Genomic DNA, 21,248 nt, shown 5'->3' with positions numbered 1-21,248 from the left:
TGTGCAACAGTTATTGAGCCTTTCTTTTAACAGTTTTAAATTTCAGTTACTGTGCACGTTAAAACCAATTTATAGTCTTTTCTACGCCCGTGTTTTGTTCTCACAGACACCCGGCAGCAAGTAACAAAACAACATTAAACTAAAAAGATAAAGTCCTTTTTGCAAAATCATAGACATGTATTTACAAATCAAGTATAATGGGAACACAGAACGATCTTGGAGAGAGCTTTACCGAGCTGACTGCTGTAACCAAACGCGACCAGGGTTTAACGTTAAAGGCTGAACGAATGACTGACAGCCACAGCGGAGAAAAGAGTTTGTGTGAACTTTAATGTAAGGACTTAAATATTCATATGTAGCTCACATTAAGCTATCGTATGGCTTCAGTAGTAACACAGAATAAAAAAAAAAATCTCGGATTTGGATCGGCTCTCTCTGACCGATACCCGATCCAAGAAAAATGGCACTATCGGAGCCGATACCCAATATGAATATTGGATCGGCGCATCCCTAATGCTGACACACCGTGTCTGCGCCGCAACAGGACGCGACAAAGTGACCGTTGAAAATCATTTGAACTGTGTCAGTATGTCATAAATAGAAGGAGGCATCAGTTTGCTGTCGGGATTTGTCGTGTCGCACCGCATCCAGTGTAGACAGCATCACTGATTATTAATGGGCTCTATTGTATTTTGTCGCGCCGCGCCGCTCGCGTCCGGTGTAGACACCCAGTTAGGAAAAGTGATGTGACCGATGTGATAAGCATGAGTTCTGGGTATAAACACAAGCACTGACTGAGTGGCCGCGATCAGCTCCAGTGGCCGGAGCCGTAATGCGCTGCAGACACGTGCAGTAATGCACAGATCATCAGCTCTAACGTCACCATCCATTCATCATATCATCATGCAAAACTAAGAATTAGAATCATTATAATGTGACGATCAAATATAGGTGTGGTGGGTGGCTGGCGGATAATTTATTTGACGCAGCGGACTCATCTGCGCATCTCTACACTGACCTGGGTCGCCAGTAGCAAACAATAGCGCACATTCTGCTGGACAAACTATATAATTACACCATTTAGAAGCATATCATCTAGGGCTGTGTATCACCAGCAAAGTCACGATACGATACGTATCACGATACATAGGCCACGATACGATACATATCACGATACAGGACTGCACTGAATTTCCCCAAAGCAGAATTTAGTAAAACAGCTGTTTATTAAACACTGCATACTGTAGTGCCATTTCTAACTATTGGCAGAGCAGGCAGCTGACCTCTGCATTATGAAGGGCCTCCATAACTGTACCACAGTACATTATAGGTAATGGCATATGTTTCATGTTTACATTGGGCACTCCCCACCAGGTACAATATTCTGATTGTTTGCATCTTGTTTTTAAGCCCATAAATAATAATGTACTCGTTCTAATACATTTATATTGTAATGTACTCATACTAATATATTTAAAAACTCATCTTTACATTGCTGGTAGGTTATCATTGCACAAATTAACACAATTTCTACATTTAAAAAAATTAAAATTAAAATTTGAAGGGTTCTAAACTAAAGTGCTGTCTTCACTGTATCTCACGCACAGGCGATTTTAGTCACTCACACAGATCACGTTGGGCGCGCATAAACTTTTTAGCGCTGCCCCGCAATTTTATTAATAAAATAGCTTAATCGCTCAAGATCTACATTATCTTTCTCAACAAGGAGCTGGTAACATCATCGTTTCTAAAGGAATTAAAGCCACAGCTTCACTGTTAATAGAGAAACGCGGCAAAACGATGGTAATTCATACATACACAGCCTCTCTCTCGCTCTCGTGTAAATAAACACTTGATGAATTACACTTTTTTGAGAATAGAATATTGAAGTGGAGATCGCTAAACTGCAAGCTTACCAGTGTTTTCAGAAAGCAAGCGCGTTTATCCACAGTAGAGAGAGAGCGCATGCACATGGTTGACAAAGATAAGTAACACACTTAGCAGATATTTCCGTATTGCGCAAATTTGGAAGCTCTGTTTCGGGGATTACATCTCTTTATATCAGGCAACTCTGGTTGTGTTCCTCTGCGGCCAGATTAAACCTTGCTGTAGCCTATGTATTATGCTCTATTCATTATTTTTTAGAAACCTCGCATTATTTTTTTCTATGACATTTTAAACGGTGCTCTCGTATTCAAATTAAGCGCGGCCTACTGCTGCACACTATTTCGCATTTGGCTCCCAAACTCTGGAATAGCCTTCCTGATAACGTTCGGGGTTCAGACACACTCTCTCGGTTTAAATCTAGATTAAAGACACACCTCTTTGGCCAAGCATTCAAATAATGCATCTCATAAATCTTGTACTGCAGTTATATCTGATCAAATGCACATTATTATTCTTTAGTTTGGGTTAAACTAATCAATTTTGCTTGGTTGGAACAGCAGCTACGCTAATTATGCCTCTATTTGTTTCTCTGTTTTCTGCCACGGGATGTAACAAGGATTTACACAAGCTTCAGTCTGGATCCAGAACACCTGAGAAGAGATGATGCCAACCCTCAGAGGACCTCAGATGATGCCAATCCTGAAACAACATACAGAACTACCACATTTTGCTATAAGTTTGATTGCATCATATAATAATTGCTGTTAATAGTGTTCATTGTCTGTTTTATTACGTCTTAAATTGATTTTTCCGTACATTTCTGCCATATGTACATTAACTGACAGTCACCACTGATAAGCTACCATTAAATATTGTAGAAAATTAATTTGCTGTAAAGTTGCTTTGCAATGATTTGTATCGTGAAAAGCGCTGTACAAATAAACTTGACTTGACTTTACTTGACACGTGCCACAATATCGATACAGGGCCAGCTCAAATCTGTGACGATACATCGTCGTATCGATGTATCGAACACAGCACTAATATCATCTACGTTATATGTTCTGTAAAAAAAAAATTCATATCGGCGGCATATACGCCAATACCGATATATCTGCGACAGGCTCATATCGCCCGATAATATCGGCAAAACTATATATCGGTCGGGCTCTAATAGAGATGTGGAAAGATAGTGAGAGATTGAGTGAGAGATTGGATGATGGAGCATAGGGACATAGGGAGCTCTGTGTGGGAAACTAAAGCCTGCACAAACAGACCCCCTCCTCGCTTGGCAGGAGATGACATGAGAATTCAAAGACAAACAAAACTTCAAATTAAAACCAGGAGGAGACAGATACAGAGCTCCATGTAAGGAGGGCAAAGAGACCAAACGAGAGGGAGACAGAGTCCACACAAATAAAGAGATAGAGAGCAAGATAGACAGAAGAATGTCAATAGTTGCTCTCTGTGATTCCTCCCAACCTTGGGAAGGGTGTTGGCATTTGAGTCTCCATCGACATCATCGTTTGATAATAGAAGCTGTAAAAACAGATCTCCGGGGCTGCTGGGACAGAGGCTTAGAGACCTGAGGATTAACAGCAGGCAGGACTGAACAACAATTTAATAGGACGAGGGGTCATAGCACAGCAGCTTCCTCTGACGGAGAAATTAAATGTGTGGTGGTGATAGACAGGTGGGCGGGAGAAATCAAGGTGTAGACTGACTAATGCACATGCTTAAACCAACCCCCCCCCCCCCCCCACCCCCCACACACACACACACACACACACACATACACATACACAGTAACAATCTGTATCCGTTAGTTTGAGAAAAACAGTTTGTTATTATTATTAGACATTTTCTATAAGATGAGGTTGTTTTACAGCTTAGCAGTGTGACCAAGGCAAGCATGTCGGTATTTTGAGGTGATCACACTTGACTGGTCATAAAGGCGAGAAGAAAAACAAGAATGAAAAAGTCAAACTGCCCGATGCAACTACAGACGCATAAAGGTGTGAAAAGAAAAAGGTCAAGCAGTTTTATTTTCTGCTGTCTGGGAAAAGATGAATTTACTTTTTCCACCTTGAATGCTAGATAGTTCAGCCTAAGTTAACAATCTTGAAGAATGTAATTTGAAAGTACTGACGGCATCAACAAAATGTTATACACCGCTTCATTCACTCTGTGAAATAAGTTATGATGAGACATGTTTAATTTAACATTTTAAAACATTCCAATGTTTCAAACAAATTTACTGTAAAAATTACTGGGACAATGAACGTATAATGAACTTGCCATTTCGAAAAACATCCACTTAATTATTGTTTGCAATAGAAATTCTGGAAAAAGTAAGGGAATCCCAGGACAGTGGTGCTGTTAAATGAACATCAGTCTTTGTGAAGTGAGCAGCATTGTTATTATTGTTAGCAAACTATTAAAATAATTTTCAATACCTGAAATGAAACGAAAATTTATTTAAATGTAGAAAATAAAATAGAAACTTGCATTGGCATCCAATTAATTTAAAATAAGTTCTAATAAGTATAAAAACTAAAATAAGAACTAAAATGACAAACTGAAATAAATATAAAAAATAAAAATATTTTTCAAATATATAAAAATTACAAAAGCACAAAATTAATAAAATATTTTTTTTATATAATAAAATAAACTGAAAATATAAAAAATAAAAGCTAATTCAAAATATTAAAAACTATAACACCATGTCTACACTGGACACGACAAAGAGACCGTTGAAAATCATTTGAAATTTGTGTCAGTACTAGGGCTGAACGATTTTGGAAAATAATCTAATTGCGATTGTTTTTACCAATATTGCGATTGCGATTTAATATGCGATTACTTTTTAAGCTCTTTATCTTCTGTATTATTCAACAAAGACAATCAATAAATCATTGTAGGGGTTGGAATCTTTAGAATCCGTGTATCATTCGATCATTAATTTTTTATTTCATATTGAAAGTAGAAAAATGAGAAAACGGATCCTTTTTCGTGTTTTTCCCAAAAAACGAAAAACAAGAATTCAGCTTAAATTTTCGTTTTTTGTTCTTGGGTGGAAAAATTTATAAACCGCTTGAATATTTGATTTCTACAATTTCCTGTGCATTCTGAAGGTATACTGAGGGTTTGGTGAGAAACAAATGGTAATGGCAAGTTATTATATTTTATGAAAATCTTGCGTTGCAGTAAGAGTGCGCAGCAGCTCATGTCGCGCACAAGTGCATATCCTTTTGAGATATCAATTATACTCAATCTTAATAAAACACAAGACTACTTTATATACAGGGTTTGAAATTAACACCTGCCAACCTGCCAAATGCGGGTAAAAATCAGCTGTGGCGGGTAACGCTGTCAAATCACTAGCCAATTTGGCGGGTTACTTTTTGTAAGTTATGTTCACTCATTAATTTCTTGGGGAAGTTCATGCAAGCCAAATCTGCGCAGGTTTAGCGCAAATACTGAACTCATTAGTATTACATTATCGAGAATATTGCAAACACCAAACAAAACACACCTACAGAGCGCATGCATCCGCATACAGGTGCATCTCAATAAATTAGAATGTCGTGGAAAAGTTCATTTATTTCAGTAATTCAACTCAAATTGTGAAATGTGTGTATTAAATAAATTCAATGCACACAGACTTAAGTAGTTTAAGTCTTTGGTTCTTTTAATTGTGATGATTTTGGCTCACATTTAACAAAAACCCACCAATTCACTCTCTCAACAAATTAGAATACTTCATAAAATTTTTAGTGAATTGTTGGCCTTCTGGAAAGTATGTTCATTTACTGTACATGTACTCAATACTTGGTAGGGGCTCTTTTTGCTTTAATTACTGCCTCAATTTGGCGTGGCATGGAGGTGATCAGTTTGTGGCACTGCTGAGGTGGTATGGAAGCCCAGGTTTCTTTGACAGTGGCCTTCAGCTCATCTGCATTTTTTGGTCTCTTGTTTCTCATTTTCCTCTTGACAATACCTCATTGATTCTCTATGGGGTTCAGGTCTGGTGAGTTTGCTGGCCAGTCAAGCACACCAAGCATGTCACCATATTCTAATTTGTTGAGATAGTGAATTGGTGGGTTTTTGTTAAATGTGAGCCAAAATCATCACAATTAAAATAACCAAAGACTTAAACTACTTCAGTCTGTGTGCATTGAATTTATTTAATACACGAGTTTCACAATTTGAGTTGAATTACTGAAATAAATGAACTTTTCCACGACATTCTAATTTATTGAGATGCACCTGTAAGCAACTACATTAACTTAGTGCACGTAGGCATTTAGAGTGCGTTCTTTCAGTGCATGATTCAGTCTATTAATATGCATTAAGAATGATCACATAATTCAAGATAAGGGGGCACAAAATTTATATTATATCATTTCATCTAGTTAATCAATATCACACGAAGAGTGCCGTTTTAAATAAAAAATCAGCATGGTTACAAATGTGATTTGTGAATTTATTTTATACAACAGTTCAATAAACAATAAGTTAATATCAAGAGACTTACGTTTTAGACACCATGCCTGCTTTTGCTCTATTTCGCCAACAAAAATAATTTCAAACATAGCCACAGCATTGTTTTGCAACATGACGGTGTTTTGTTCCTGAATGAGTCAACCGTTTAAATGATTCGGTTCATCCACAATGACTCACTTATTAACAGTGACTTGCTGCCACCTACTGGCGGTTTTAATTGTTTTAATTTTACATCTAATGTATCTTTTCATTTTTTTAATTATTTCAAATATCAGTATTCAAAATTTCATGTTTAAAATATCAAAACATTATTTATGCATTTGTAACTGCAGGTTAAATCATTCCATGTCCCTCTAAGCTGCATTAACATATGTAAATACATCTAAACGCCACTTCGTATGGAACTTCTGCAAAGATAAATTTAGTTGATACTGATTTCATTCGTTTAGTATCAGCCTAAATGTATTATTATTATAATTGACTGATTAAATGTAAGAATTTGACTCAAAAGATGATGCACACTTTTAGAGAAAATGGCTTTATAAAAGGTAAAATGCACATAAAAGGTAAAAATCAATTTAAACTTATTGGAAAAGATTAATTTCTATCACTGCTGTGAACTGACCACACAAAATATGAAATATATAAAAAACTTTAGGAGTCAGCTGTCCACGGTAGTCCTTAAGATATCAGCACAATAACACACTCAGCAAAATATGGTCTAATTATCTTTATCGATAAAATTCCAGAAAATAGAGATATAATTTTTTGCCAATATCGCACACCCCTAGTTCTGACAAAAAAAGATTTGCAGCGGTCGCTTTGTCACGTTCAATGTAGACAGCCTCAAGCTGGTAGTTTATTTCTGTTTTTTTTATTTTCTGGCTAGTAGAATTTATGAATGGCCGGTAACTTAAAAATGTAGTAGCCAAATTGGCTGGTGAGTGAAAAAGTTAATTTCAATCCCTGATTATATAACTCTAACAGTAGGCTATTTAATATCTGTTGTTCTCCGGTTGTCAGTCAGAATGACAGTTCTTGCTTGAACATAGGTCAACCCAAGCCAATTTATTATTCTTTCCTTTATGTCTTAGTGTTTAAAATATTTATTTTAATGAATTAAACAGACTTACTGGGTGAGCAGGGTAGGCTATGACAGCTGTCATATCATACCCTGCCATCCCCAGCTGATGCAAAGAATAGAATTTATATCTACACAGAAGAAAGCCCTGTCTAGACTCTTCCCCGGTATGAGTTGTGTCGAGCTATTCATTTGACTGTTTGTTTGATGAAAACAAGATTAAATGTCTGTGGTTAAAAACTAAGCTCAGAATCGATCCAGAATCGTTTGAGAATCTTTTCTCCCATCTCTATTGTATAGTATGACCAACACAATATTAGATAGATTAAACAAAGTGTGCTTTTCTGTAGGCCAGGCATATGCGTAGTGTGCCAAATTGATGCTTCCTCTGCAAACTGCTTTACTCTCTCGCATGTCACGTGACGAGAATGTAATCGCAGCCCTTGCGGTTAAAAATAAATCGTGTTTTGTCATATCGCGATATTATCGAAAATGCGATTAATCGTTCAGCCCTAGTCAGTACGTCATAAATAGAACGCAGCAGCAGTTTACTGTCGGGAATTTGTCGCGCTGCGCCGCATCCAGTTTAGACGGCATAATAGGTTCTATTGTATTTTGTTGCGTCGCGCCGCTCGTGTCCGGTGTAGACACGGTGTAACGGTATATAAATAATATTAAAATAATAGAGCAGATGTCAGTAAACCCTTTAAACTACATGCCTAAACTGTACCTAAACCTATATAAAGTTGTCTGGTGGAGAACAAATTTGAAGATAAAGAGCTGAAAGTTGCTTGTGCCAACTAAAAGCGCTGTGTTTCTCCATTTCTGCATCACTAGAGCAGAGCCGTGTCTCTGAGGTGGCAATGTAGCACATATACAGCCCCTTCAAGTGAATGCCCTTGGACTGCTATCTCTGATGGAGACGCGTTTAGTAAGGAACACACGCACGCAGCCAGACAGCATCTGCTCTGAATGCAGGTACAGAGTCCCCGCGGTCATCAGCGATAGGATGAGGGTGGACAATGAAGGGAACAGGCGAAGAGAGAACAGCTGCATTCATCAACTGCTGAGAGCACAACCAATCTGTGTCCTTCCATCTGTCTTAATGTAGTCCACCTCCAATCACTGGGTCGGCTCTTGCCAAACAGTCCTTCACTTTAATAAATTAGTGGAGTTTAAGTCCAATTAAGTGTTTTGCCTAACCAATCACTGGTTCATGAACTGACACTGATCAATCAATCAATCAATCAATCAATCACTTTCACTACTTTGTCTTTGGTCAATACCATTGAAATTGAAAGATTCTGAATACTATAGCAAAAACTAAACTCAATTGAACACTCCAGGTAAATAATATGATAAAATAATATATAAAATACATGTTCAAAAGTTTGGGGTCTTATAATAAGGCTGTATTTATTTGATCAAAAATACAGTAAAACCGTAATACTGTTAAAAATAATTACAATTTAAAAGAACCACAGAAATCACTAATATGCTGATTTGATATTATCAATGAAAACAGTTCTGCTAATTAATATGTTTGTGGAAACTCCATTATTAAACTTGTTAATTAATTAATTAATTTTTAATTGCCCAATAATTGACAAACCTAATCCTAATAAATAAAATAATATTTTTGGCTACTTTGAAAAATATTAGCACACCACACAGATCACTTGGTGAATGGTCCATTCAATACTGGATTTTACCTCTATTAAAACCTTTTCCTGTTTCTTTTTGTTAATCTCACAGCTATTGCTATTTATGCATCTGCAATGCAAATACACATCTTGGTTGAGTGGTTGAGCTTGTATTGAGTTTCGGGAGGTGACGTCACTGTCATCATAATGTTTGGGGAGTGCTTCTGATGGCCTTGTTTGGCGTGCATGTTTGCCTAGGGCGTTTCTGTGTTGGCGCTAACACAACAAGGAACAGGTGATATTTCACACATGAAGCAGCACTAAAGTCACACTTGCTGTTGACATCGATCAATGGAGACCTTGAAAGGCATGTCAGAGTGCCTGTGAAATCAAACTTTATTGTGCATTTATGGTGCAGATCAATACATTGTCACTCAGGACTTTCCCTTAAGTTTTATAGCTCACCTTCCAGAAGAAAAGAAAATAAGAATGGAGTGTGTTTCTCAAAACAACTCCATATAAGGCAAGCATTTTTGTATAGACCGAGTTAGAGATTGGTTGTCGAGATGAGCTTGTAAATGCCACTTTCAGCTAAAGTTATATTTTTCCACTCACCCATGACGGTTAGGAAGAACTTCCTGCTGCTGATACCAGGAACCTTCTTCACCTTGCACTGATAGGTTCCTGTGTCTGTGGCTTTCAGACCCATGATGTTCATGGAAGCATCACCGTTTTTAGGGTCAGGGGAGTTGAAGTGAACTCTTCCTTTAAGAGGTTCGTAATAGTGTTCAAAGGCCCTGTCACCTGAGTACACAATCACCTGTGGGAAGGAACGAGAGATGACAAAAACAAGAGAATCATGTTTTAGTAAGCAAAACTCATGTATTGGTGAAATGTTACTCGAAATTTCAATTTAACAATTTGTGGTGAAAAAAAGTGCAGTGTAGGTATCAGTGAACGGTCAAACTAATGATCACATTCAGACTAAAACCTAATGTTTCTGCTTTTGAAAGTCTGTTGGACAAAGACAAATACAGTGCTCCCTTTTGTCTTAAAAACATCCTTCAGCACAAGTGAATTATTTGCCCTTTCAATGCTACAACCTAAACAGTAGTGTTCTTGTTAGGCTACATCAACACCTTCTGTCACCAGAAGGTATATTTTAAATCATCAATACATGCTTCTTTCTCAAAATGCTACATTTTAAGGGACAGTACAGGTCTGTTTCTGGCTAAAAGACACATGCGCTTACTACAAACAAAGATAAAGGCATGCACAGACTCTTGTCACCCATGGAGGGAAAATATGGTATCCATTCAACAGACCCCATCCCCACCACTTAATTTCCATGACGACAGAGGGGCCACAGTCTCCCGTGGTGTCTTGCTTCATGCGCAGCAGTCTTGAGAACGCACCTCAGGGCAATGGAGCAAGAGCCCAGAGACACTTAGAATCCTAATGAAGGTATCAGACAATATTCAGGACACAGGGAAGAAGGGAAAAAGCAAGACCTCTCCCTCATTCTTACTCTTACATCCAAACATCTGCAGAATCTAAGAGCATCTTGTCCAAATTACCACTTAGTAAGCAGGCCTAATCCATGCCACCTGGAGTCTGCCAACAGGATTTCAAGGAAACAGCCAACAATGTCTATAAATCACTCCATGTCCAACCACCTACTGGCGGTTTTAATTGTTTTAATTTTACATCTAATGTATCTTTTCATTTTTTTAATTATTTCAAATATCAGTATTCAAAATTTCATGTTTAAAATATCAAAACATTATTTATGCATTTGTAACTGCAGGTTAAATCATTCCATGTCCCTCTAAGCTGCATTAACATATGTAAATACATCTAAACGCCACTTCGTATGGAACTTCTGCAAAGATAAATTTAGTTGATACTGATTTCATTCGTTTAGTATCAGCCTAAATGTATTATTATTATAATTGACTGATTAAATGTAAGAATTTGACTCAAAAGATGATGCACACTTTTAGAGAAAATGGCTTTATAAAAGGTAAAATGCACATAAAAGGTAAAAATCAATTTAAACTTATTGGAAAAGATTAATTTCTATCACTGCTGTGAACTGACCACACAAAATATGAAATATATAAAAAACTTTAGGAGTCAGCTGTCCACGGTAGTCCTTAAGATATCAGCACAATAACACACTCAGCAAAATATGGTCTAATTATCTTTATCGATAAAATTCCAGAAAATAGAGATATAATTTTTTGCCAATATCGCACACCCCTAGTTCTGACAAAAAAAGATTTGCAGCGGTCGCTTTGTCACGTTCAATGTAGACAGCCTCAAGCTGGTAGTTTATTTCTGTTTTTTTTATTTTCTGGCTAGTAGAATTTATGAATGGCCGGTAACTTAAAAATGTAGTAGCCAAATTGGCTGGTGAGTGAAAAAGTTAATTTCAATCCCTGATTATATAACTCTAACAGTAGGCTATTTAATATCTGTTGTTCTCCGGTTGTCAGTCAGAATGACAGTTCTTGCTTGAACATAGGTCAACCCAAGCCAATTTATTATTCTTTCCTTTATGTCTTAGTGTTTAAAATATTTATTTTAATGAATTAAACAGACTTACTGGGTGAGCAGGGTAGGCTATGACAGCTGTCATATCATACCCTGCCATCCCCAGCTGATGCAAAGAATAGAATTTATATCTACACAGAAGAAAGCCCTGTCTAGACTCTTCCCCGGTATGAGTTGTGTCGAGCTATTCATTTGACTGTTTGTTTGATGAAAACAAGATTAAATGTCTGTGGTTAAAAACTAAGCTCAGAATCGATCCAGAATCGTTTGAGAATCTTTTCTCCCATCTCTATTGTATAGTATGACCAACACAATATTAGATAGATTAAACAAAGTGTGCTTTTCTGTAGGCCAGGCATATGCGTAGTGTGCCAAATTGATGCTTCCTCTGCAAACTGCTTTACTCTCTCGCATGTCACGTGACGAGAATGTAATCGCAGCCCTTGCGGTTAAAAATAAATCGTGTTTTGTCATATCGCGATATTATCGAAAATGCGATTAATCGTTCAGCCCTAGTCAGTACGTCATAAATAGAACGCAGCAGCAGTTTACTGTCGGGAATTTGTCGCGCTGCGCCGCATCCAGTTTAGACGGCATAATAGGTTCTATTGTATTTTGTTGCGTCGCGCCGCTCGTGTCCGGTGTAGACACGGTGTAACGGTATATAAATAATATTAAAATAATAGAGCAGATGTCAGTAAACCCTTTAAACTACATGCCTAAACTGTACCTAAACCTATATAAAGTTGTCTGGTGGAGAACAAATTTGAAGATAAAGAGCTGAAAGTTGCTTGTGCCAACTAAAAGCGCTGTGTTTCTCCATTTCTGCATCACTAGAGCAGAGCCGTGTCTCTGAGGTGGCAATGTAGCACATATACAGCCCCTTCAAGTGAATGCCCTTGGACTGCTATCTCTGATGGAGACGCGTTTAGTAAGGAACACACGCACGCAGCCAGACAGCATCTGCTCTGAATGCAGGTACAGAGTCCCCGCGGTCATCAGCGATAGGATGAGGGTGGACAATGAAGGGAACAGGCGAAGAGAGAACAGCTGCATTCATCAACTGCTGAGAGCACAACCAATCTGTGTCCTTCCATCTGTCTTAATGTAGTCCACCTCCAATCACTGGGTCGGCTCTTGCCAAACAGTCCTTCACTTTAATAAATTAGTGGAGTTTAAGTCCAATTAAGTGTTTTGCCTAACCAATCACTGGTTCATGAACTGACACTGATCAATCAATCAATCAATCAATCAATCACTTTCACTACTTTGTCTTTGGTCAATACCATTGAAATTGAAAGATTCTGAATACTATAGCAAAAACTAAACCCAATTGAACACTCCAGGTAAATAATATGATAAAATAATATAGTGGAGTTGTGGAGTTTAAGTCCAATTAAGTGTTTTGCCTAACCAATCACTGGTTCATGAACTGACACTGATCAATCAATCAATCAATCAATCAATCAATCAATCACTTTCACTACTTTGTCTTTGGTCAATACCATTGAAATTGAAAGATTCTGAATACTATAGCAAAAACTAAACTCAATTGAACACTCCAGGTAAATAATATGATAAAATAATATATAAAATACATGTTCAAAAGTTTGGGGTCTTATAATAAGGCTGTATTTATTTGATCAAAAATACAGTAAAACCGTAATACTGTTAAAAATAATTACAATTTAAAAGAACCACAGAAATCACTAATATGCTGATTTGATATTATCAATGAAAACAGTTCTGCTAATTAATATGTTTGTGGAAACTCCATTATTAAACTTGTTAATTAATTAATTAATTTTTAATTGCCCAATAATTGACAAACCTAATCCTAATAAATAAAATAATATTTTTGGCTACTTTGAAAAATATTAGCACACCACACAGATCACTTGGTGAATGGTCCATTCAATACTGGATTTTACCTCTATTAAAACCTTTTCCTGTTTCTTTTTGTTAATCTCACAGCTATTGCTATTTATGCATCTGCAATGCAAATACACATCTTGGTTGAGTGGTTGAGCTTGTATTGAGTTTCGGGAGGTGACGTCACTGTCATCATAATGTTTGGGGAGTGCTTCTGATGGCCTTGTTTGGCGTGCATGTTTGCCTAGGGCGTTTCTGTGTTGGCGCTAACACAACAAGGAACAGGTGATATTTCACACATGAAGCAGCACTAAAGTCACACTTGCTGTTGACATCGATCAATGGAGACCTTGAAAGGCATGTCAGAGTGCCTGTGAAATCAAACTTTATTGTGCATTTATGGTGCAGATCAATACATTGTCACTCAGGACTTTCCCTTAAGTTTTATAGCTCACCTTCCAGAAGAAAAGAAAATAAGAATGGAGTGTGTTTCTCAAAACAACTCCATATAAGGCAAGCATTTTTGTATAGACCGAGTTAGAGATTGGTTGTCGAGATGAGCTTGTAAATGCCACTTTCAGCTAAAGTTATATTTTTCCACTCACCCATGACGGTTAGGAAGAACTTCCTGCTGCTGATACCAGGAACCTTCTTCACCTTGCACTGATAGGTTCCTGTGTCTGTGGCTTTCAGACCCATGATGTTCATGGAAGCATCACCGTTTTTAGGGTCAGGGGAGTTGAAGTGGACTCTTCCTTTTAGAGGTTCATAGTAGTGTTCAAAGGCCCTGTCACCCGAGTACACAATCACCTGTGGGAAGGAACGAGAGATGACAAAAACAAGAGAATCATGTTTTAGTAAGCAAAACTCATGTATTGGTGAAATGTTACTCGAAATTTCAATTTAACAATTTGTGGTGAAAAAAAGTGCAGTGTAGGTATCAGTGAACGGTCAAACTAATGATCACATTCAGACTAAAACCTAATGTTTCTGCTTTTGAAAGTCTGTTGGACAAAGACAAATACAGTGCTCCCTTTTGTCTTAAAAACATCCTTCAGCACAAGTGAATTATTTGCCCTTTCAATGCTACAACCTAAACAGTAGTGTTCTTGTTAGGCTACATCAACACCTTCTGTCACCAGAAGGTATATTTTAAATCATCAATACATGCTTCTTTCTCAAAATGCTACATTTTAAGGGACAGTACAGGTCTGTTTCTGGCTAAAAGACACATGCGCTTACTACAAACAAAGATAAAGGCATGCACAGACTCTTGTCACCCATGGAGGGAAAATATGGTATCCATTCAACAGACCCCATCCCCACCACTTAATTTCCATGACGACAGAGGGGCCACAGTCTCCCGTGGTGTCTTGCTTCATGCGCAGCAGTCTTGAGAACGCACCTCAGGGCAATGGAGCAAGAGCCCAGAGACACTTAGAATCCTAATGAAGGTATCAGACAATATTCAGGACACAGGGAAGAAGGAAAGAGAAAAAAAAATGAAGGGGAAAAAGCAAGACCTCTCCCTCATTCTTACTCTTACATCCAAACATCTGCAGAATCTAAGAGCATCTTGTCCAAATTACCACTTAGTAAGCAGGCCTAATCCATGCCACCTGGAGTCTGCCAACAGGATTTCAAGGAAACAGCCAACAATGTCTATAAATCACTCCATGTCCAAACATAATAACTACAATATAACAAAAAAGGGATAAGAGCAACTGCCTGAAGCAACATCATACAGGCACTATAATGTACTTCAATTCAAAAAGTCAAAACAAAGTCTGCTCAAGGCAGAGAACAAAAGATACAAAATTAAAATCAGAGACGACACAACTGATGGACAGAACCAAATTCCTGCCCTATATTCTTTATTTTCAATAATCCGTTACACTCAGACGTACGTTACAATACAGAAGAAAAGATATGCTATTTTCGTTTCATGATGACTTGGACACCCTCCAGAGTTAAGACTAACCATTGTTAGTTAGTGTGCAGTTTCACAGCCATCTACAAGTCAAGGACACAGTGTCACTTGTTAAAATCAAAGTGTGCATATGTTTACTTGTACATCTTGTTTAGACTCGAGTGTGTATGCATATGCCTGTAGGTATATGCACTTCCTCCAGGGCCACATCAGGCTTGTTTGAAATGCAAAGCAGCACTGAGTCACCCGTGTTAGAGATCAGTCTGCTTTACAGCCCAGGCCGTTTCTGTAGGCCTGCCTGTCTACATCAGTGTCCAACCTCACTGCACAACCCCAGATGCTGCTCTGACCCACAGTATCTGCTACTGGAAACTAGTGCATACCAACCACCACAGCCTTTACATTGCTAATTACTGACGAGCAGTGCAAAAAAATCGCGCGAATATGAACGTGGTTTTGCGCAACTCGTCAGTGAACAACGGCTCTGTGTAGTTAATGCTGCTCAATGTGAAAGCCCGCAGGTGATGGGAGATTTACCGCTGATTACAGAACCGGCTTTACTGATAAGATGCGAGTTAAATATCGCATGCGATTTATCGTGCAGCCCTATTGCTAATCATACAGTACTAAAAAGTACCTTATTTTACTTCTTTAAATGCATATTCCTGGTCCAAAGAAAATTTGTTTGTAATCTGTATTTACAAATGTAGTGACTTGCCAGTTGCCATTTCCCTGAAATATCTTTAAATGTTAATGTAGTTAGTTAAAATGTTATTTAGGCATTACTTTAGTACTAATATTCAAATCCGTTAAAGGATTTTTAGGCTGCATTAATTAGGTCAACCGGAACACTTCTCATAACACCCGATGTACTTGCTACATCACTAGAAGAATGGCATCTACGCTAATATTAGTCTGTTTCTCTCTTATTCCGAGGTCACCGTAGCCACCAGATCCAGTCTGTATCCAGATCAGATGGTCACTGCAGTCACCCGGATCCAGTACGTATTCAGACCAGATGGTGGATCAGCACCTAGAAAGGACCTCCACAGCCCTGAAAGACAGTTTTGGTTCCTTGCCGCTGTCGCCTCTGGCTTGCTTAGTTGGGGACACTCCATTTCCAGCGATATCGTTGACTTGATTGCAAAGATACTATTTAAACTGAACTGAGCTGGATGATGACATCACTGAATTCAATGATGAACTGTCTTTAACTGAAAAATTAGTGTTTACTATTGTCATTTTGCATTATTGACACTATTTTTCTAATTAATGCTGTTCAGTTGCTTTGACACAATCTGTATTGTTAAAAGCGCTATATAAATAAAGGTGTTTTTTTTTACAATTCCAGATGGATAAAACAAGGTCCTCTACCTTTTATATTGTGAATTACTGATTTTTTAAAAGAATGTAATACTTTTTTCCAACAAGGATGTATTAAATTGATCAAAAGTAAAGTAATTTATCTTACAAAATATTTCCATTTCAAACAAAATGCTGTACTTTTGAATCTTTTTAACAGTGTTGGTATAAATTACGCCACAGGAATAAATTACAACGTAAAATATATTCAAATAGAAAACAGTTTATTTTAAAATTGTATTTCATAATATGAGCCTTTTGTGAGCATCAGAGACATTTCAAACAAATAAAAATAAAAACTTACCCTCAACTTGTGAATGGCAGTGTATGTCATTATAATTAATAGCAAATGGCAATTCATGTTAAATTAAACTATTCAAATGAACTAGACACCTTTTCTCTGACTCACAGATACAGACATCAAAACACACATTTTCCAATCAATGCAAAAACAGCATTGATCATGCAAAACAATCTTATATGTAAAAAAGCAATGATAAAATCCCTGCATGTTTACTTCTATTTTCTAAATAATGCTTTTGTTTTGCGTTTCCCATTATCACTCTCAGACTCAATCACAGCGTGGCTATTGTGCAATTGCTGGTGCCATGTAAGAGATTATGGAGCCACAATGCATGTACAGTAAGTGTCACCCCCAATTCCCATCCATTCTTCAATATAAATGCTAACACTAATGACAATGCAGTTTTGTATGGAATTCGTCAACAGCGTCCCACAAACAAGAGAATCATTCATGCTTCACTGTGTCCCAAAGACCTTCACAATGAACACAATCATTGGAAATTGGGTTCTACATTCAAGGTTGAGTCATTGTTTTAGTTCTTGCACTCAAAAAATAGGAACTGTTGTTGAATACAGGGGAAAATGTATTTTCCTACAAAAGGCAGCCTTGTGTGTTTGTGTAGTGTCAAGCCCTCTTCTTTTATCTTGGATCAAAAGTGAGAGATGAAAAAGAAGGGATGTGTCTAAGATAGACCAAACACTGACAAGTCAGTTGGTCTTTGTTTATAACTTCTCTTTCATTTTTTCTCTCATTTAGTAGCTTTTCAAGGCCAATCAGTGAAGGAAGAGCCAAAAATCCTGTAAAAACAGAAATATTGTGATAATACAACTTTATATAACGTTTTTCTATTAATATACTAAATGGGTGCCCAGGAAATAATTATTGTTATCAAATTTGAAAACAGTTGCCCTGCTTAATATTTTTGTGGAAACCATGAAACATTTTATTTCAGGATTATTTGATGAATAGAACATTTATAGATTTAAATACAAATCTTTTGTAACATTATAAACGTCTTTATTGTCACTTCAGGGCAAAGCATCCCATAGCCTATGTATAAACTTTTCAATGATCAGAATTGGATTATACAAGAAAGCCATCAAAATATTTTAATACTACCATATGCAGGCCATGTTTGCCATTCGAAACCAAATGTAACTATGTAGCTAGATACTGTAAAAATAGTTGCAAGAGCACAATGCTGTGAAAAAGCATTCCAAAGAACTGGGGCATAATAAATGTTAGGAATATCTCCCAAAACACACACACAAAAATTTAAGTAGCCTGTGTCCAACCTTCAACTTCTTGTAAACCATTAAAAACGATGAAGTGGGTCAAAGACAAATTTCAAGTCCTGGGGCAAAGCCTGGTAGAAAAAAGGGGGAAGAGTGCAGGTCTATACCCATGAGGACGACCCAGCAAACAGCAAACTGAGCAATTGAGGGTAACAGAAATGTGAGGAGAAAGGGAGAACGATAAAAATAGAATGAAAAATTAGGTGTAGAACGACAGAAGAAATGAAGGAGCTTTGAGAAGAAAAAAGATGGAGTAGCGAGAGAGCATGAGAGAGAGAGAGAGAGAGAGAGAGAGAGAGAGAGACAGGAAGAAAGGTGCAAGGATACCAAAGGGAGATCGACCATTGAGGGCTCCTGACCCAATTCTGTCCCCAGCTAAACGCATAATCTTTGGAGAGAAAGAGTACGAGGTAATCTCTGCATGAAGGGGTTGCAGCAGACAAGCACACATATATCTGGCTGCTTACTCTACCTGCAAGTCCAGTGTTGGGGCAAAAATCAGCCTTTTGTAAGAAGTGAGAGACAGTTTAATTACGGTCTATATTACAGAGATAGCACCTGTGCAGACACGGGAAAAAGCAGTGCCTCTGCAGACCACAATTCATAGAGAAGTTAAAGCGCTTAGACACATACACACAAAACATCAATATATAACAATCAATCAACTAACTTCTGCCAAAACCAGTAAAATTCAAATGCACATCCATGTGAGTAAAACTAGACCCTTAATGTAAAGCCACACACATATCCATCCAGGGAGCAACTTTACAGAGCACTAAAACAACCTGACACGTTCATAAAACACCCAATGTGGTGAGCTGCGTTTCCCTCCGACAGATGTGGACTGCGGAGCTCACAAACCAGAACCTGCTCGCTGCAGATCAAAGCAGGTCAAATGTACAATGAATGGTCAACCTTCAAGGACAATCACACGCAAAAATACCTCCAATACTTGATTTCTAAACAGATCTTAAGTGGGATGCTCACTATATATTGCTGTTTAATCATTTGGGATTCGAAGTTTGGTTTTCTGATAAAAACTGCAACATATTTAGTGGCCAAAAATTTTTGATTATATATTAATGACTAGAAAATAATAATAATAATAAATATTAAATAAAATAAAGTTTACTATCATTATATTTCAGTGTAACAAAGAAAAAAAAAACTATTTCTAATAATAATTTATCAATAAGATTACAATACTAGTGTTTGTGTCTCTTAATTTCTCCATTTTCAAATGTTAAATCAATTAAGCTTGTATTTTGATGGAAGGAACCCTTAAAGCTCCTCTTTTGTTGACAACAGCCAGTTTATAAGCACTTCTAATTACAAGTTTGTGAATATGATGTTGCATTCCCAATTGCATGTTTTTAGTGACCCAAACTCATAGACGCAAAGATTTCCTTCGAACCTCTGTGACACTGAAACCAGATCGTGAGCTGCTTGTGTGTGAACATCAAATTAAAAATCATATAGCTTCTGATTGGTTAGATTCTGATGTTGTTTAAAACTCTAGCTAGAACGCTGTGTACAAGTGTGGTTGTTGATGAATGTGCAGTAGGTATGTTACTGTGTTGCTTTGCACAACAGAGGCAGTCAAACTAGTTCTGAGAGTTTGTGTTTTTGCTGAAAACAAGAACTTTTGACAGGAAGAGAGGAGATGGAGCACAAGGGACAAAGTCAAACTAAACCTCTCAGAGGCTTTTGAATAATGCAGACATCAAATATGTTTTCCCCAAGCACATAAAGAAACAGTCTCTTTCACACAGACACTAACCATATCTCATAACCTGATAACACCATCACACTGTCTACTCACCACTTCCTCTTTTTTCTGGTTGTCAGAGGGCTGCAGGCTCCACTCAATGTCCAGAGGCCCAGAATCCTCAGCAGCAAGAGTATACTGACAGTCCAGCTTCACAATCTGTCCACTGGCTTTCTCAATGGATGTGGAGTCAGTGGAAGTAATCTGTAGTCCACAGGCTGGGCCTGAGAAGAGCAGAAAAGATAATGCTTTCAAACTAGGGCTGTGCGATATTGAAGAAAAATGCGATACCTTGTTAAAAAATGCGATATTCGATATGCGATACGATATTGCTTAAAGTGTGTAAAATAAATTTCAATTATATTTTAAAATATTTAAAAATTAAAATTATATAACCAATTTGTTTCACATTCTTTCTTGGAAAAGAAAGAATCACTACAACTTCTGAAAGTCACCAGCAGTGTTTTAGCATTACATAAAATGTCACAAATCAGAAAATGTCATTTTAACATCAGTATGAACATACAAACAAAAAAAATTAATGACACTAATTTTATATAATTGTAACTTTGCTTTCCATACACTTTAAGTACTTCTTCATATACCACAGCAGAAACTATAATCTGAGAGAGTTCAAACATGATTAAAGGCAAGTGAACAGTCAGTAAAAAAAAGAAAAAAAAGAAATACACAATTTACAAGCATAGATAAAATAAACGGTAATATTCAGATACAGAAATGTAATAATTAGGAGTAAAATAACACTGCATAGTGTTCACTGTATAAATTAAATTTAGATTAATCTTTGTTATAGCTGTTTTGTTGTTTGATTAACATTAGTGACATATTCAGCAGCACGTATTTATAGGCTGAACTAAAACTTTGACCTTTTGCAACGTTTTGATTTAAGTAGCCTATTATTAAAATGATTCAGATATCGCACGCCCTTGCTTTATTACATTTGTGATATTTCGATATATCGTGCAGCCCTATTTCAAACAGTAATGAACATGCCGCATATTATTTCCAAAAGGAATCATT

General features: G+C 37.1%; 1 protein-coding gene and 1 long non-coding RNA gene across 2 annotated transcripts in view; both read right to left on the bottom strand.

Annotated features, from left to right (window-relative positions):
* The window catches only part of cxadr (CXADR Ig-like cell adhesion molecule), an 88,138-nt gene that overhangs the window by 10,936 nt on the left and 55,954 nt on the right, over positions 1–21,248 (bottom strand). Inside the window, exons 2-3 of the mRNA XM_016229708.1 lie at positions 20,262–20,431; positions 9,736–9,940 (exon numbers count right to left, since the gene is read on the bottom strand). Of these exons, the coding sequence (XP_016085194.1) occupies positions 9,736–9,940; positions 20,262–20,431 (375 nt within the window). The remainder of the gene's footprint in view (positions 1–9,735; positions 9,941–20,261; positions 20,432–21,248) is intronic.
* On the bottom strand, positions 1,007–2,961 carry LOC107548871 (uncharacterized). The gene is made up of 3 exons (XR_001604505.1): positions 2,942–2,961; positions 2,681–2,682; positions 1,007–1,095 (listed from the first exon to the last, which is right to left on the bottom strand). It is a non-coding gene; the product is annotated as an uncharacterized lncRNA (long non-coding RNA).

The sequence above is a fragment of the Sinocyclocheilus grahami genome, unplaced genomic scaffold, assembly GCF_001515645.1.
Source record: "Sinocyclocheilus grahami isolate Dianchi unplaced genomic scaffold, SAMN03320097.WGS_v1.1 scaffold356.1, whole genome shotgun sequence".
Taxonomy (NCBI): domain Eukaryota; kingdom Metazoa; phylum Chordata; class Actinopteri; order Cypriniformes; family Cyprinidae; genus Sinocyclocheilus; species Sinocyclocheilus grahami.
The sequence above is the reverse complement of the archived record's forward strand: the minus strand, read 5'-3'. Positions and strand labels throughout refer to the sequence as shown.